At 42.5% G+C, this 18,997-nt stretch overlaps 1 protein-coding gene and 1 non-coding gene across 5 annotated transcripts in view; both read right to left on the bottom strand.

The window, feature by feature from the left end:
* The window catches only part of Cbfb (core binding factor beta), a 47,316-nt gene extending 31,780 nt beyond the window's left edge, over positions 1 to 15,536 (bottom strand). For 3 of the 4 annotated variants that reach the window (NM_001161458.1, NM_022309.4, NM_001161457.1), the window contains exons 1-3: positions 15,157 to 15,536; positions 14,818 to 14,904; positions 7,501 to 7,617 (exon numbers count right to left, since the gene is read on the bottom strand). In NM_001161458.1, the coding sequence (NP_001154930.1) occupies positions 7,501 to 7,617; positions 14,818 to 14,904; positions 15,157 to 15,234 (282 nt within the window). In that variant the 5' untranslated portion in view covers positions 15,235 to 15,536. The remainder of the gene's footprint in view (positions 1 to 7,500; positions 7,618 to 14,817; positions 14,905 to 15,156) is intronic. The other variant, NM_001161456.1, reaches the window with a different exon arrangement.
* Positions 13,608 to 13,714, bottom strand: Gm22063. Its single transcript, XR_003947638.1, has one exon. It is a non-coding gene; the product is annotated as a U6 spliceosomal RNA (small nuclear RNA).
* Positions 15,537 to 18,997: the final 3,461 nt, after the last annotated feature.

The raw sequence follows: 18,997 nt of genomic DNA, 5'->3' as shown, positions 1-18,997 counted from the left end.
AGTTCAATGCCAGTCTGGGCTACTACATTAAGACTGAGTTACAACCAACCAACCAACCAACCACCCCCACACACCTACCTCTGCCACCAACAACATGAGATCTGGACACTTTTCCACATAATAAAAATTGTACTAACATGTCACTAATATGCTTTCTATACACTTTTTACTTGATTTCACTGTATTTTCTCTAAGTGAAATGCCTGTCATACTTCTGAGTTAGAACTCGGAAAAGTGGCAGCATGACAGTGCTGCTGCCCGAGAGCCCGTGAACATCTGCAACAGAGCCTGAGATTCATCCAGCTTATCCTCTAAGAACTTCATCTGAAAATGACAGTCCTTTTCCTCATTCATCTAAAAACACTCCTGGCTGGTTCCTTCTGAGCCATTAGTACATATTTATATATGTACTACATATTTATATATTAGTACATACCCATATTGTGAGATATACATAGTTTTTAAGTTAAAAATATCAGTGTAAGTTGAAATCTGGTAAGATGGCTCATTGGTGAGAGCAACTGCTGCCAAACCAGGCAAAATCTGAGTGCAATCCCTAGAACCCTCATGGTGGAAGAAAGAGAACCTATGCCCACAGCTGCCTACACAGACACAGACGCACACAGACACAGACGCACACAGACACACACACACACAGACACACACACACTGTTACAAATTAAGAAGGAAAGAAGGAAAATAAGAGGAATTATATATCTTTGGACAGAGGAGCCTACTCAAAAATTAATTCTTTATCCATTAGATAAAATTGTTTTGCTATTTTATCTTCTTATGAGTTACGGCTAAGCATGGTCAAGCCGACAATCCCAACACGTGAAAGGCCAAGGTAAAAGATCAGAAATACCTTATGACAAGCATGGTGCCTTTAGTCCTAGCACTTGGGAGGCAGAGACATGCAGATTTCTCTAAGCTGGAAGTCAGCTTGCTCTACACAGTGAGACCCAGTCTCAAAAAAGTCAGGTAGCCGGGCGTGATGGTGCACGCCTTTAATCCCAGCACTTGGGAGGCAGAGGCAGGCGGATTTCTGAGTTCGAGGCCAGCCTGGTCTACAAAGTGAGTTCCAGGACAGCCAGAGCTACACAGAGAAACCCTGCCTCGAAAAAACCAAAAAAAAAAAAAAAAAAGGTAGTAGGTAAACCATACTAAGCCATAAAATTGTTTTTTTAGAGAAGAGTTTCTCTCTTCCTGAGCCCAGTACAGGAACAGAATAGTCAACTTCCACCGGGTGGGGTGGGGTAGAGGGAAGGATGGTTTAATGAACAGCAAAACAATAAAGTGCAATTTTTGACATCGGTTTTCATACTTGTTAGACTAACTGGACCATACAATTACCATATATAGTCATTAAATCAAAATCCCAATGAAGCTTTATAAAACACAGATTATATGGGGGGGGGGGCGTTGTGACCACTCAAGACTACTAATTATGGTCAACCAAAATCATTTGTATTCATCTGAAATAAAATATAAGTGGAAATAAGATCTAAGAGGAAAGAGCAAAGAAATTAAGCTAAGTTTATGAAATTTCAATTTAGGAATGATTTAAGTTCTGATAAGCTGCCTTTTCCTAGCTGTCATCTGACAGCTAAGTTACAAGGAAGCAGTTTAAAGAATTAAAAAACATCTTGGTTACAAAGGTTTATAACACACAGGATGGACTGCTTGGGAAAGATGACCTGTTCCAGTAGCACTGTATGCCTACCTGGAATGAACTTACCCAAGTCATCCAAATCACTAACTATGATTCAGTTACAATTCACCCTACAAAACCATCTAATAGCCTAATTGTGCAGAGGAGTTTGCAATTGAAGACGCATTTTCAGGGCTGAGCATACTGGCACACGCCTATACTCCATATACTGGGAGGTAGAAGCAAAACAAGGCACAGTTCGAAGCCAGCCTGTGCTACAAGAAGACTAGTCTCAAAACAATTCAAATTTCAAAATATACTTTTCATATATTCTGATACTTCATGCAATTTTTACACGAGGAACAGTCTGCTTATCGCAAACGTTAAGCTGTGATCGGCTTTGACTCTGCCTTTCCCCTATGCTGTAATTTAAACCTTTCCTGAAAGACTCTAAGAGCCAAGGTAAGGGCTGGGAACATAGTCAGTGGCTGAGTTCTGAGTGACCCATGCAAGGCCCTGGGTTCCATGTCCAGTTCTATCTAAAGCACACAAAAACAACAACGTGCCAAATACAATCAGTTCAACTAGACAACTGGTTCAACTGTTCATGGGGCTGGAGAGATGGCTCAGAGGTTAAGAGAACTGGCTGTTCTTCCAGAGGACCAGGTTCTATCCCCAGCACCCATGTGACAGACAGTTCGCAATCCTCTATACTCTAGTTCTTGGGAATCCAATGTCCTCTTCTGGCCTCTTCCGTGGGCACCAGGTGCACACAGACTTAAAAACAGGCAAAACACCAATATACTTAATCTTTCTTTAAGTTTCAAAGCCAGTCTGATTCATAGATCCTGTCCTCCCAAAAGTTTCAAGTACTTCAAAACAAAAATATATAATACTATGCTCTAAGTTGATCTCACACAAGTACCTATTTATAGGTAACAGTTACTAACAGACCTTTCTTATTAAAGACACTTGGTGTGAAAATTTTTTTATAAAATGAAAACAAAAGCTCCTAAGTTTGAGGGGAAAACCGAGTGGTGGGGGTGTGTTTGAACCTAGGGCTTACAGTGCTAGACAAGAGCTCTATAACTAATCTATATTTCCAGGCCTCTTTGTGCCTTTTATTTTGAGTCAGTCTCCTTAGGTTGCCCAGGCTATCCTTGAACGCATTCTACAGGTCAGAAAGGACGTGAACTTTTAATCCTATTTGGCTTCCTGAGAAACTGAGATTATAGACCTGTGTCAATTGGCCTAGGTAAAAATACTCCTGCTATCACAAAAGCCAAGAATGAATAAAGGGGGTTATTTTCTGAAGCATTTCCTTAAATCACAAAACTACCCTTTTAAATAAAAGAATTCTTTGTTTTTTCTTTACTAACATTGTAAGCTGTTCTTAATTCACTAAATTTAAGAATTAGCATTGTGGCTAGGCTCCAACATGGCCAATGATCCCATCATCCTGGTACTCTCCCCAAGTGTAACAATCCCCTTCTCGGTTGAATGTGGCCTGGACTTAGTGACCAGCTGCTAATAACCGAATGAGACACAAATGAGTGGAGAAGTGGTCATAAAAAGCATGGTGACTTCATTCATTTTCTCTGCATAGAGAGAAGCACACATGTCTAGAGACAGAAGTCCTATGAGCTTGGTTCTAGACAAGTCTTCAGAGACTGTCCAGCCTTATCTGACAGTTTGACTGTAACCTCAAGAGAGACCTTGACCCAGAACCACACAGCTACAACCCCAGACTTACGTAAAGGAGCATGAGAAAATTTCTTGGCATGGCTGAAACATTATTTTAACCATAAAGGCATTCATATGTACACAAATGTTTGTTAAAGTGAAAATTATGCCATTAATCTAGGAGCATTTTATTGTATTTAAACAACATTTCAATAATACTGACCTTTTTCCAAGGTCACTGGACTCCTGAGATAAACAGATGAAGGGGCACTTTAAAAAGGAGTCTGCTAAGCTCTGGTAGTTCAGGGTAGGCAGTAAGGAAACAGAAGCTATAAAAACAGCAACCATCACAAATCCACATGTCCTGAATTGAGCAAACCTGTTTCTTACTCCATCTACACTGCCTTTCCTATCTCATGATGGCACCCATATTTCCAGTTGTTCTAGCCAAAGAGGTGGAGTCGTTCTTAGTACTCTCTTTCCCACCCACTGCATCCAGTCCATAAACAAATCCAGATGGTTTTATTTCAGAACACATCCACCTCTCACTACACCTCTACTGCCTTGCCAAGATTACTTCAATAGCCAAACTGGTTCCCCTACTTCACTCTGGCCCTCACAGTCTATTATCAACCTAGAATGCTGAGTGAGCCTGTCAAAACCTATCACAGACCATATCATTCACCTGCGAAGAACCCTGAAAGCACTCTCCATTTCATTCAGAATATAAGTCCACGCCAAGCCTGGTGCAAGGCCTCACAGACTTTACCCAGGATACTAGAGGACGAGGGAAGAGTACCGGAAGTTCAAGACCAGACTCAACTGTACAGCAAAGTCAAGATCAGTCTGACCTATGGGAGACCCTGACTTTAAAAATTAAAACAAATAAACCAGGAGAAATTAAAAAATAACAGTAAACAAACAAAACAAAAACAAAAAAACAGCACCTTTGGGCAGATCAGACAGCTCAGTGGGCAAAAACACTTGCTGCCAAGCCTGATAACCCGAATTCAATTCCCAGGACTGACACATAGAACAGATTCCTACAAGGTGCCCTCTGACCACATGTATAATCTCACATGAGTATACACAAATAAAAATTCATTTAAAAAAATCTGTCATCCAGTCTGTAGTGATGCACACCTTTAATCCCAGCACTTGGGAGGCAGAGGCAGGAGGATTTCTGAGCTCAAGGCCAGCCTGGTCTACAGGGTGAGTTCCAGGACAGCCAGGGCTACAGAGAAACTGTCTCAAAAAACAAACCAGCTCCTTGTTTTATTTCCCTTACCTCATCTACTACTCCCATCCTAGGCTAATCTAGCCATACTAGACTATCTGCTGTTTATATACTATATAGTGCACGTTCTCACTCTGGGTCCTTTACAGTGGTAAAGGACCTTTTTCCTTATCTAGAACATTCCCCCTTAGATGTCTACATGGACATCATTTCTTAATCTTTTCTAGGGTTTGTCCAAATAACAGCTTCTCTCCCAACACCACCTATTTAAAATCGCAAATATTCCTAGTCACTTATCCGTCAAGAGAAACAGAAGTTTGGAAGGTAACTCGGTTAAAGCAATGGGATTTACACCATCACAAATCCAGCACTTGGATGGTACAGGCAGGACGATCAGGAGTTCAAACAAGGTGAAAAAATATGAGATGATACTCATTTCGTATCTGATAAAAAGACTTAACATTGGCAAATAATTAGCATTTTGGAAAAGTTCTAATTGTTTTTTGGTAGTTAATCCTAAGCCTGTGGAGACAGAAAGTCTAATGATAATAAAAACAAAGCATAAGGGCTGGCGAGATGGCTTAGCGGGTAAGATCACTGACTGCTCTTCCGAAGGTCCTGAGTTCAAATCCCAGCAACCACATGGTGGCTCACAACCACCCGTAATGAGATCTGACACCCTCTTCTGGTGTGCCTGAAGACAGTTACAGTGTACTTACATATAATAAAAAAAAAAAAAAAAAAAAAAAAAAAAAGCATAAAAAGGGAGAAAGAAAATACTTGATCCCATAGTCTGAATGCCATGAATGAAAAAACCTAGTCTCAGTAAACCGGAGTACTTTATTTCAGCAGCACACAGCAATATGTTAGGATGATGTTTTTTTGTTTTCTGTATTTTTGTTGGCAAAACTATATATGAAAGATCTGTCATCTATATGTACAAACAATTTGTCATATAAAAGATCCTGATTTTGGCTAGCATTACCACATTCTTGGATACAGCCCCACCCACTTGTTTATGTGCAGTATTTAGCTCTCTAGACACTACAACTACAGAGGTGAATAGCTGCAACAAGAGAGCAAAGCCTGCAAAACTGAAAATACTTACCATCTGTCTCTCTCTTAGAAAAACAAACTTCTAAATCCAGTATTAATAAGACATAAATTTCCTGATATCGTACATCAGTTTTATCATTTGCTACTAAAATTTACAGATTATGAATATGAATTTTCATTTTCCAATTAAACAAGTTTATACAAGAAAGTAAATTATGTAACTATTACTCATTTTTAAAACAAATCCTGCAGTCTTTCCCCTTTCAATCTAAAGATTAGCTGGTTACCCATAAAAGATAAAATATAACATCACAGAACTAAACAAAATCCTTCACTGTACTTTAAACAGATAAAAATCTTTTAATTAATGTATATATGTTGCGATTTCTTTTTTGGTTGTTTTTTTAAGAATTAAGGGTACAGATGTGTCTTAACTCCAGAGGACAACTTTTTTGGGTCCCAGATTGTCTATTTTGTTTTTAGGCAGGGTCTCCCTCCTGTTGTTTCTGAGACTGAGATATTTACTCTACTGTCTTCTAGTAGATCCTCTGGGCTCCAACTCTCACCTTGTGGTAGGAATGCTGAAGCTGTGGTAACAGCTCCAGCTCTGGACTTTTTGTAAGAATTCTGGGGATCCAACTCAGGTCAAGGTTGCCAGGCACACACTCTTACCTGCTGAGCCACCTCGCCAACATTGTTTTGTTTTGAGGTAGGGTCTCACTATAGCCCAGGCTGACTTGGAGCTCACTAAGTCCAGGAGCTGACCCCAAAATCTGTCATTCCACAGGCAAATAACTCAAAAGTTTATGCTACTCATAATGACACTTGGAAAAATCATTTAGCATGTTGCTAGAAACAGGAATGGTAACATACTACAAGCCCGGTGGGAAGACACACGCCTGTAACCCTATTAGTTCAAGGTGGAGTCAGGAGGAATAAGAGTTCTAGGTTGGCGATAGCTACAAGAGATCATGTCTCAAGCCAAAAATAACCCAGAGAACAAACAAACAAAACCTCCAAAATACCAACCAAAAAACAAATAAAACTATTCTACAAAGGAAACAGAAATACTGAGTATAAATTGGATACAAAAGTTCTTCAAATTTTTTCCATTAAATCAACTCCTGACTTTAAAAAAAATTTTATTCTTTAAAGTTTTATAGATTTATATCATATATGCTCATGATATCTCCCTGACTCCTTGATCAAAGATCAACCAATCTAAAATACTATTAAATTTTTATCAAGTAATGCACAGATTTTTAATAGCTATTAGTATAAATATTCCCATCTATACTTTCATAATTCTAACTTCTAACATAAAAATTATAAGGCATATTTATTTTAATTTCCAGAAACTTTTCTTAAAATAGAAAATATTTTAAAGAGATTTCTTATTTTTCTAAAAATCAAATCTGCTACATTAACAAAATAGTTATCTATACTTTGTTTCTAAATACAGAAATGTAAAACAAACAAACAAACAAACAAAACAAACCAAAACAAAAAACCAAACTTTTAAACATAGTCATGTCAGGTCCCATCATTCCCCCCACCACCAAATTTCACAGGCCTATAGTAACATTTTAGTAGACACAAAAAATTTCTTGTTAACTTTTAAAGAAATTAAAATTTAATAGTAAATGTAGAATATTACCTTTCTATAAGAACTTCCCATAGTAACTATTATATCTATGAAATTAGAAATCAAATGTTATAAGTTATTAAAATCATTTTACATTCTTTTATCGTGAAAACAAATCTGACCATATGTCTGGGTGGTCAGACTAATAATCTCCTTATTAAAACGCAAGTAATCAGACAATAATAAAACAATCAACAATACTTGAAATTGCAAAAAGATGTTTCCTACCTTGCCTGCTTCTCTCTCTAAGTCGACATATTCCCGGCTAGGTGTTTGTCGCTGTTCTCCCTGCCAGCTGGCCGGAAAAAACTGGAGAGACAGATTGGTTCCTGTAGCCACAAAAGCCTTTTAGAAAAATCAATACAAACAGGATCAGAAGCAGGACATTACATAAATTATGCAGGCAGTCATTTATTTTTACATCAGTTTATGTCTTAAGCTAGGCAGCACCAAGAATACTTAAAAGTAAAAAACATGCACTCATCATTTTTCTTAAGTATTAAGTTACAAACATCTGATTCCACTTTAAGGACATTTGCCATTGGCTGCTTAAATATAAAATCAGACATGGAATCAATACTTTATTTCAGGTCATTTTTTTGCTGACGTTAGGAACTCAAATTGCTTGTGTCTAACCAGAACCTCTATCCTTGCATTTAAGCTTTATTTTCAAATGTGAAAAATCACTCATGGTTTTGAATTTAAAGCATAATATAAAGTTGTATATATGAGATTTTTTTTTTCTTGAGCTTTTGACTCAAGAAAATGTAACCATGTGTGGTATGTTTATAAAAACAAAAACCAATGCAGTATTTAAATATATGTTTTTAAGCATGAGCTCCAAGGCCCATGATAAAAATGTACTAGGAGGCCAGGTGTGATATCTTCAACTCTAGCAGTACTCTGGAGAGAGGCAGGTGGACTGCTATAAATTCGAGGCCGGCCTGGTTTATATAGTGAGTTCCAAGACAGCTAGAACAACAAAATGAGAGCCTGTCTGAAAAAAAAAAAAAGTTAGATGGCATAGCTCAAATCACAGAACAATCTAAAACGGCCTAAAAGTGCCACAGTGTCATATTATATAGTCTCTGAGCAACTTAACTCTTACTTCCTTACATACTAACAAACAAAAACCAGAAACACCATTATTCCTCTTTCCAAGAGAGCTTTACAAAGAAGTAAGTAAAAGCTGTATTTCTTTTTTTTTTAAAAGATTTATTTATTTATATATGTTGAGTACACTGTCACTGTCGCTGTCTTCAGACACACCAGAAGAGGGCATTAGATTCCATTACAGATGGTTGTGAGCCACCATGTGGTTGCTGGGAATTGAACTCAGGACCTCTGGAAGAGCAGCCAGTGCTCTGAACTGCTGAGCCATCTCTTCAGCTCAAAAGCTGTATTTCAAAACAAAACAAAACAAAACAAACCCAAAACAAAACCCCAAAAACAAAAACACATTTTCAGCTTTGCACAGTGGCACATGCCTTTCATCTCAGCACTTGGGAGGCAGAAGCAGGCAGATTTCTCTGAGTTTGAGGCCAACCTGGTCTACACAATGAGTTCCAGGACAGCCAGAGATACACTGTGAGACCAGCTTGAAACAAAAACAAAAACAAAACAAAACAAAAAACCCACAATACATTTCAGGGGCTGGAGAGATGGCTCAGTTCTCTAGAACACTGTATACTCTCCCAGAGGGTCTGAGCTGGATTCTAAACCTTCTTGTGGTGGCTCACAATCATTTGTAACTTCAGTTCTAGAGGGTCCAGTGCCCTTTTCTGGCCCGTGGCCATCATATATAATGTTTTAAAGTCATCTAGGTATGAATTCCGCTTTGCTGGAGCCAGTTTTATCTTGCTAATTAAACTTTGAAGCATCAATTCTTTAGAAACATAATATTCATTGGAAAGCAAGGGGCTTGCAATCAGGGGATTTGCTCAATGTCAGTAGATGATACCTTTATCCTTAGTTCCCTCCACCCCCCCAGGATTAACAACTTCAAAAATGGTGGCCTCACTATGCAGCCCAAACTGGCCTTGAGTTAATCCTTTTTCCTCTACAGCTCCTACTTCTATTACTGGTACTGTACGTATATTTCATCAGCCTAACTGCTCAATCTCTTAACTGGGTAAGTTTTACCCATTAAAAGCCCCACCAGTACAAGTTCAAATGAAAAGCATTCACAAGTTCAAGTGCATCTTTGGCTACATCTTAAGTGTAAAACCAGCCTGGGCTACATGAAATCCCGTCTAACCCCATCCTCCCCGCTAAATGAAAACCATTATTGTAGAAGGAAATCTGCCTATGCTGTATGACGGTATACCTCAGTTTCCTTATTTTACCATTCATCACTAACTGTATGCTGAATAATATAAGGGAAACAATCCTCCCCCTACAGAATGCCCTTAACTTGGTATGAAGTTCAAATTCAAGGCAGTCCTCCTGTCTTGAGTACCCAAGTCCTGTGATTATAAGCATGAGCTGTCTAGCATGCTAACTAAGCTTTGTCTTTGAAGACCATATCTGGCTATTTTGCCCAGGCTTTTTTCAAATTCCAGGGCCTAAGTAATCTTTTTCACTCAGTTTCTCCAGTACTGAGACTACGGGCTATAGGCACAAAGCCTATCTATCCACACAACCAAAGAGAAATTCCTGAGAGCTAGCCTTCCATAATGGCAGAGAGTTTAGCAGGTTAAATCCAACCTGGGGAAGAAAAGTAACAAAAACTGATAAGCAAGTACTGCAATCCCATCTTTTTCTTCTTTTCTTCTTTCCTCCCTACCACCCCCCGACAGAGTCTTACTATTGAAGGCCTGGATAGCCTGAAACTCACCAGAGACCAAGCTAGTCTGAAATTCATATTGATCTGCCTGTTTCCTGAGATCTAGGATCAAAGAGGTTTGTCACCTGATGTTTTATTCCATTAAAATATAGGGTCTTTTTAAAGGAATAACACATATAAAAGAGTTGGAAAAACTCTGAGAACAGTAAAATGGCATACTTTATTTTAGAACCCCCATACTTCTTACCATTCAAATTTCATGATTAAAAGTATATATTAGGGCTGGTGAGATGGCTCAGTGGGTAAGAGCACCCGAGTGTTCTTCCGAAGGTCCAGAGTTCAAATCTCAGCAACCACATGGTGGCTCACAACCATCTGTAACAAGATCTGACTCCCTCTTCTGGAGTGTCTGAAGACAGCTACAGTGTATTTACATATAATAATAAATAAATCTTAAAAAAAAAAAAAAGTATATATTAGTGGGCTAGAGAGATGGCTCAGTGGTTAAGAGCACTGACTGCTCTTTCGAAGGTCCTGAGTTCAAATCCCAGCAACCATATGGTGGCTCACAACCATCCGTAATGAGATTTGATGCCCTTTTCTGGTGTGTCGGAAATCTTTGGGCCTGAGTAAGCAGGGCCTGGAGTGAGCAGAGGTTCTGAGTTCAATTCCCAACAACCACATGATGACTCAAAACCATCTGTACAGTTACAGTGACTCATATACATAAAATAAATAAATCTTTTTAAAAAAATGTATATATTAGTGAGAAAATAAAAAAGTTAAAAAAAAAAAAAAGGGCTGGAGATTTGGAGAGATGGCTCAGCAGTTAAGAGCACTGACTGCTCTTCCAGAGGTCCTCTCTGTAAGTTTTCTTTGGAGAAAAGGGTAGGTATGACCTCAACTACTGGCTGTAGCAGCCCTAGCCCATAGGATCCTATATTTAAATGTGAGGAAAAAGAATCAGTTCAAGGCCACCCTCAGCTACATGCTGAATTAATTTAAGGCCAACCTGGGCTACTTGAGAACTTGCCTACTGCCCCTGCTCCTAAATCCACCAAAAATAAATGAAATAAATAGAAATAACAAAATCCTGGCTAGTCAGAAGGCATGAAGAGCTACATGGTAGTGATCCACTAAAAAGCAAAGACAGGAAGATCTCTGTTTCATTTGAGGACAGCCTGGTCTACAGAGCTAGTTCCAGGATAGCCAGGACTACAGAGAAACCCTGCCTCATGGAAAGATCACAAGTTCAAATCAACTTAGTAGACCCTCTCTCAAAGTTTAAAATACATTTTTTTTTCAAAAGGGCCAGGGATACAGCTCAGTTACATGATACTGCCTAGCACGCTCGAGGCCGTGCTCAAGTGGTGGCACACGCCTTTAATTCCAGCTCTCGGGAAGAGGCAGAGGCAGCCTGGTCTACAGAGTGAGTTCCAGGACTACCAGAGAAACCCTGTCTCGGGAAAAACCAAAAACAAACAAAAAAACCCGTAAGGTTCACTTCAGTACTGGGGTGCTCAGGAGAACAGGTAAAAATTAATTAAAAGATGAAAATCAAAGAGAAGGAAATGTGAAATTCCTTCCCAAGTACAAATAGTTAAAACTACTCAGCAAAGGGCCAATGATTAAGGTAAAGGTTCTTACAGCCAACTCTGATAACATAAATCCAAACTCTGGGACCCACATGGTGAAAGAAAGAAAGAAAGAAAGAAAGAAAGAAAGAAAGGAAGGAAGGAAGGAAGGAAGGAAGGAAGGAAGGAAGGAAGGAAGGAAGGAAGAAAGGAAGGGAGGAAGAAAAAAGAACAAAAGGTGACCCCCACCTATTCACCATGGCATACACTCTGCCCCCTCCACTAAATTAAAAAATACAATCCCTGTTGTGGAGCTAGTCCCAGTGGATACATCTACAAGGCATTCCTGCACCTAAGGCTTGGGGAACACTGAGGAAGCCAATGATGCTGAGGGCCAGAGGCTCAGGGAATTCTATGAGACTGTGTTGCCTAGTAATGTCAGAAGCTATACTCACAAAACCTCACCAACATGACGGTCTAACCGGAACTAAAGAAGGATGACACTGGACATGCCAAAGTGGCTGGGGACAAGCCCACGAGGACTCAACCCACACAAAAAAACCAAGGCAACCAAGGGAAGCTGGGAGTGGGAGAGGTAGTCTAGCTAGGGAAGAGCACACTGATGGGCTGTCCTGTGCCAGATGGCAAGTCTTGAAAACATACATAAAAGCAACAGTATATGGACTGAACACGTCCTATTTAGAAACATATATGCATATATGTATCAGAAAACAATGAAAGAAGAGACCGTGAATTTGAGGGAGAGTGAAGGGCATGTGGGAAAGCTTTCAGGAAAGAAAGGAAAGGGAGAAATGTAATAATATTATAATCTCAAAAAAGACTCCAAGTATGGAATGAAAACATGTTCTTCAGGAGGACAGCTGTGCAGACAAGGCTAGCCTGAGCTATAAAGTCATATTTTCGAGAAATAAAAAATAAAATGAAGAGACATATTTCCAAGTCAGCTTCAGAAAAGAAAAATAAGGAAAAGGGGGACAAGGCTTGGAGAGATGGCTCAATGGGTGAGGATGCTTGCTGACAGACTGACAGCTTCAATCCCTGGAATCTACATGGTAGGAGGGAACTGCTGTCTGACCACCATGTGTGCCCTGGCACACGTGCACACCCAAATACTAGACAGATTACCTAGAACCTCTTCTCAAAGAAAAAAAAAAGGAAAAATACAATTTGTAGGATCGAATATTTAGATGAGAGCCTCGAATGTCTAATTCATTCTCAAAGGAAATTTATGACGAATACAGCAAGCTGTAACACTGCTGTGTCACAACAACATTAAAATACAGCTGTTCAGACACACTGTGTCCTACGCCCAGTCTGTAATGCATGCACCAAACTCTGACAGGACACATAAACAAATGTGCCACTGCATTTAAGAAAGAAAGTCAACTCAGCCTGAGCATACAGCAAGTCATTATACTTTATCTTATCTTCTATACTTAACATTAGTGACATCCAGGAAACCCTTTACCGGTCATCCCACCCACCCACCTTTTGCTACACAAAGCAGGCCAAGGACGCCATCATCACTAAAGGGTGTTCTTCTACCGCTTAGGGCCAAAACTAAAAAGCATTCTTATGTTTTTTTGTTTTGAATCTCGTAACTAGAAATCAGGTATGGGTTGAAAGTGGTAGGCTCTCTTTTATGAAACACCTGAATGATTAAATATTCAATAGCTCTTGCTATATTTAATTATAGTGTTACCTCACTAGCAATTCAATTCCAACAGCCTTCATTTAAAATATTAAAACATCTTTAAAAATAAATCTGGTTTCAGTGACAAAAAGTTGTTCATTGTTTTTTTTTTTTTCCTTTCCATTTTTTATTAGGTATTTAGCTCATTTACATTTCCAATGCTATACCAAAAGTCCCCCATACCCACCCACCCCCACTCCCCTACCCGCCCACTCCCCCTTTTTGGCCCTGGCGTTCCCCTGTTCTGGGGCATATAAAGTTTAAAAATATGTAACGCTTCACGAATTTGCGTGTCATCCTTGCGCAGGGGCCATGCTAATCTTCTCTGTATCGTTCCAATTTTAGTATATGTGCTGCCGAAGCGAGCACAAGTTGTTCATTGTTATACGAACTACATCTCAATTAAAAAAAAAAGCGACATTCACCAACAGCCTTATACTGTTAACCTGTATTCAAATTGTACCTTTACTTAAAGTTTGGGCTAAGGCAATGGGTCTGTCACTTGAGCAAATATTAGGATTTCATTACACAGTGCTTCAGTTTAAAACAAAACAAAACAAAAACCACCCAACCAAAAAAAATCTCTTTCCTACAGTTCTTCTTTTCGTTGCTTCCTAACCAACACCTCTAAGGAGGATAACGAAGAGGCAAGAGAGGAACTAGATCACTTCGATATTTTTCAACCCAGGACTTGCCGAGTCCATAGCAGTCTTCAAATATAAAACAGGAACCTCTAGATGAACTATGGGATTTGTCTGTGTAGCACCAGGCAATTCTTTAGCAACTCCAATACTCAGACAGGCACATCGAGGTTAGAAAAAGGAAAATATAGATTTCTTTCGGATTCTTAACATTTTAAGAAAAGAAAATTGTTCATCCACTGGGGCCCTTTCTCTCGTCTCTCTCTTCTATTAGGACAGTCTCTCTCTTCTATTAGGACAACAGATAAGTGGAATAGATTTACTCTCGGCTGTACTGGGAGATAGCTTCTCATATAGATTTACCAATCTCGCTTCTCAGAAACAAGCCTATCGCTGATCCCCCTCCAATGATTCTTTACACGTAGGGCTGTATCCTTCCTACAAGCACCCCGATGTCTGGCGGAGGTCACAGCCTAGGCGACAACCTCCGCCAAGCTCCGGTTGGAGCTCCGCTCGGATTGCCGAGCCGGCACTAGGACACGCAAACCATCCCACGAACCGAACCATCGCGGCGGGCCAAGGAGAAGGCGGGTCCGCCCGAGGGCCGAGCCGAGCCGCCCCGCCAGCATCTGCCTCTTTCTTGCTTTTCGAATCCGGACTAAGGAAGTGAGCCTGCGCCCCCGGCTCAGTTCCGGGAGCCGCAGCGTCCGCGGCGCCGTCCGGAACACGCCCGGGGCCGCGCGCAACAAGTGACTGGCGCGCGCCTGGGTCCCCGCGGCCTCCCCGCGCGCACCGGGGGTAGGGTGGGGGGGTCCCTCCCCGGCGACTTACGATCTCCGAGCGACCGTCGCGGCAGGCGTTCTGGAAGCGTGTCTGGCGCTCCTCGTGGGGCCGGTCCCTGAAGCCCGTGTACTTAATCTGCAAGGCAGAGAGACGGCCCCGAAATCAGGAGTCAAATCCGCGGCGGCACCCGCCGGCCCGCCCGCCCGCTCCCCGCGGCTCCGATAAGGGCAAGCAGAGCCTGTGGGCGGACTGCTTGCCGGGGCGAGATTCCCCCTCGGCCGGCGCGCCGTCCCGGGGGCTTCCCGGCAACCGAGCCGCTCAAACTTTTCTCCTCCCCGGGCCCACTCGGGGCGCGCCGAGGCCTCCGCGCCTCCCCAACCGCCTCACCTCGCACTCGCGGCTCAGCTTCCTGAAGAACTCCTCGTTCTCGAACTTGCTCCTCTGGTCCGGGACGACGCGCGGCATCTTCCCGCCCTCAGGCCGCGCCGGCCGGCCGCGCTCCCCAGGCTCGCGCGGGCACCCGCTGGCGGGCTCCGGTGCTGACCGCCTTGACCGCCCACCCGCGGCACCCGGACTCCCGCTTCTCTTTGTTTCAGGAGCCCGCCCGCGTGGCCTCCCGCTCCAGGGAGGCTGAGGTGCGGCCGTGTGCTTGGAGCCCAACCCACGCTACCGCCGCCCGCCTCAGCCGTTGCCGGCCGTCCTCCCTCCCGCCCGCCCGCGCAGACACAGCTTCCAGCCTCCCCCGGCTGCGGCCGCCACTTCCTCTCGCCGCCCTCCTCGCTCTCCCGCCCCGCGCCGGCCCCACCCCTCCTCCTCCTCCTTCTCCTCCTCGCGCGCCCGCCCGCCTCAAACTCTAGCAAACAAGACGCACCATTCACAACTCCACGACCCGCGCCGCGCATGCGCCACCCACCCGCTTGCGGGGCCGCTGGGTTGCAGTGAAACCCTGCTCCTTCCTCAGCACTTCCCCTTGCCTGTCCGCGGGCTTCTCTGCGAACAACCCGCCCAGAAGGGATCCGCCCCTCTCTTAGCAACTAGAAGCGGACCCGCAGACCTTTTTTTTTTTTTTTTTGGCCCTTTGTGAGCGATCTGGAACTTCTTGGCTCCCCAGCCAGCCACGCAGAGTCACCCCCAGAAGGGCCACTTGAATTCAAGGAAACCTAAATCTTAGAGGACTTTGCATACAGGGAGGGATGTGGACTGTGCACTGAAAGGTGGAAGTAAGCATCTAACCAAATCATGGTGTAAAAAGGTGGTGGCTATTGAAACGGGGTTGGCCTTAGGATTCCGTGTAGCTCTGCCTGCAGACAAGGTTTAGACAAGTACCAGACCAGTAAGTCTCAGATTAGTAATTTCTAAAATGCACACTCATAAGTTCATGGCGTTAGTAGGAGAGTGTTTATGTAGATCTAGCACATCATTTAAAGGAAAACTATCTTAATTATATGTAACCGGTTGCCAGTCCATATTTTTACCCAAATGTGCAATCAAACAAGAAAAAAAAAAAAAAATCCAAGATCTGCAAGTTCTAGAGAACTTACCAGAGCAGAAGAAAACCAGACTCGGGGTTTGCAGCAGAGCTTGAGCTAAAGCTGACCCTCAATAAACTCTGATCCTTAAAAATCGCAGTTTGTTAAAAGTTCAGTTCAAGGATGGCAGGTAAGTGCCAACTCTTGGCAGCAGCTGGCCAGATGCTAAGGATTGTGAAAAGATACTCATAAGTCACTGGAATCAGTTCTGAGGTCAGTTGTTAATGCCTGCTTGAATACAGATTTTGGCAGAATTTCACTGCTAGTCCAGCCCAATCTCATTTATTAGATAGGGACCTAAACGTGGGTAAGGAACTGTCCTAGTTTGCCATAGACAGCTCTCATTTTTAGCAATGACCTCCCCCCGCCCCCCAAGCCTTCTGAAGCTGCTCAGTCCCTAACAAACTAGGAGGGTTAATCATCTTAACTGAAGTCTGGAGAGTTGATTACCCAAAATTAAAGGTTTGTTGGTGGGAGTGGTGTGTGTGTGTGTGTGTGTGTGTGTGTGTGTGTGTGTGTGTTTTGAGTAAAACATACTGCCATGATAAAACACCATGTCCAAGGCACGTTATAAGAAGAGTTTGTGTGAGCTTACCACTCCAGAGGGTTAGAATCCCTGAACGGTGGAGCATGGTGACAGAGGCAGGAAACTGAGGGCTCACATCTTTAATCAGAAAGCAGAATAAGATTTAGGAATGCCAGTGGCTTTGAAACCTCAAAGATGGCCCTGGGGACACATTTCCTCCAGCAAGGCCACACCTCAACAGTGCCATCACAGGGGATTAAGTATTCTAACATCTGAGCCTACGGGAGGGCCATTTCTCACTCAAACCACCACAGTCTAGGCGGTGCAGTTCAAACCCAGGGATTCACCTCATCAAGCGCTTTACCACTGAGCTGCAGTCCCAGCCTTCATGGTCAGGGGTTTTAGCAGTGAAATTTGTAAGCAGCACGTACTTACAGTGCCAGCGACTTTGGCCACCGAGGTGGGAAGATTTCTTGAGCCGAGGACCTGTGCCAAAAAAGAGAATCAAAAAAGGAGGAAGGAGGTGATTAGGTTGATGGTTTTAAAAGACATACTCCTTCCATTAGCAAATATGGAATTATCTCCTTCTTGGGGCAGGCACCCTCCATCCCACCCCAAGCCTATAGAACAGATTAGGTGCATGAATGGATGCCAACAACTTCTATCGATGGATCTTCAGCTATTTTACCATCTTTTCACTTAGTCATTCATTTATTTATCTATTATTTTTGGTTTTTTGAGACAGGGTTTCCTCTGTGTAATGCTAGCTGTCCTGGAATTTACTCTGTCCACCAGGCTGGCCTGGAACTCAGGGACCCACCTGCCTCTGCCTCCCAAGTGCTGGGACTAAAGGTGTGTACCACCACTGCATGGCTTCATTTATTTATTTATTTTTAATGTTTGTGTATATGTGTGCCCGTGCATGCACACACACGGGTATAGTGTTTGTATGCGGGCACACATGCAGTGGCTTGTATGGAGAGTTCAGAGGACGACTTTGTGGAGTCAGTTGTCTCTTGCCACCTTAACTCCCAGGAATTGAACTCAGGTCATCGGGCTCTCACACAGCAAGCTCTCTTTAGCTTGCTCAGCTCTCTTGCCAGCCCTGCTCAGCCCTGTTTCAATTTCAAGGGACAGAAACCCTATTCCAACAAACTTAAAACTGAAAGAGGTCACCTATTTCAAATAAACAAACCAAAGACAGACAGGCACAAATGAACATCACCCAGACTGTAAGAACCCACTTCTGTTTCTCCTTTCCCTTCACTCTTAATTCTCAAAGGCTCTCTTAGTCACCTAATCTGTTTCCTGGCAAACGCTAGCATCAGCCATTCTTCAGCTTCTTGAAAATTATTACGGGAAGGACTTTGATTGCTCGTCCTAGGTTCACATAGCTTCCCTTCTGTAAAATGTCCAGACAGACGTACTGATATAATCTACCAGTTTACATTATCTCACCATCCATCAGGGGTTAAAGGCCTGTGATCCGCAGCAACAGAGGCAGTTTGATGAACTGAGAGAGAAAAGCCTTTTTCCCCCAGAGAGGGAATGAATGAAAATGTGGTATGGGCCCACTGAGTGGTCTGTATCAGCTCTCTCTAGCAAAAGATACAATTTTTTGTTTATATATTTATCGTTTTCTGTGCGCTAATTGTTTCTCATATTGGAAATAAAAATTGAAGCTGGGAAGGATGACCCAGTCCTGTAATGCTAGACTGGTACTCGGAGACTGAGGCAAGAGAATGTCACATCTCAGACCAGCTTGGGCTGCTACACAGGGAGACTGTCCAACAACAACAACAACTCAATCAAATAAACAAAAAAAAAAAAAAAAAAAAAAAAAAAGAAAAGAAAAGAAAGAAAGAAAGGAAAATCAATCATTATTGTCCCCTGAGAGGAAAAATAGTCTCAAGAACAAGGGATCTGGAGGTAGATAGGGGTTACTTCAGGGGAACACAGAGCAGAGTATCCTGTCAGCTGAAGGGGGGTGGGGAGCAGCATCCTCAGGGAAATAAATGGCAAAATCTGCCCAGCAAACAGAGAATGAGCACAGCCTTTGGCAACTCCAGGGCACAGGGTAACCCACACTCACCATGGTCTGGCATCTGAGCGTCCTGGCCAGGAAAAGAAACAAGCTGTTGGCTGTAGGGGTTCTCCTCAGCTGACCTCAGCT

This window comes from Mus musculus, chromosome 8 (genome assembly GCF_000001635.26).
Source record: "Mus musculus strain C57BL/6J chromosome 8, GRCm38.p6 C57BL/6J".
In the NCBI taxonomy this organism is placed as follows: Eukaryota; Metazoa; Chordata; class Mammalia; order Rodentia; family Muridae; genus Mus; species Mus musculus.
The sequence above is the reverse complement of the archived record's forward strand: the minus strand, read 5'-3'. Positions and strand labels throughout refer to the sequence as shown.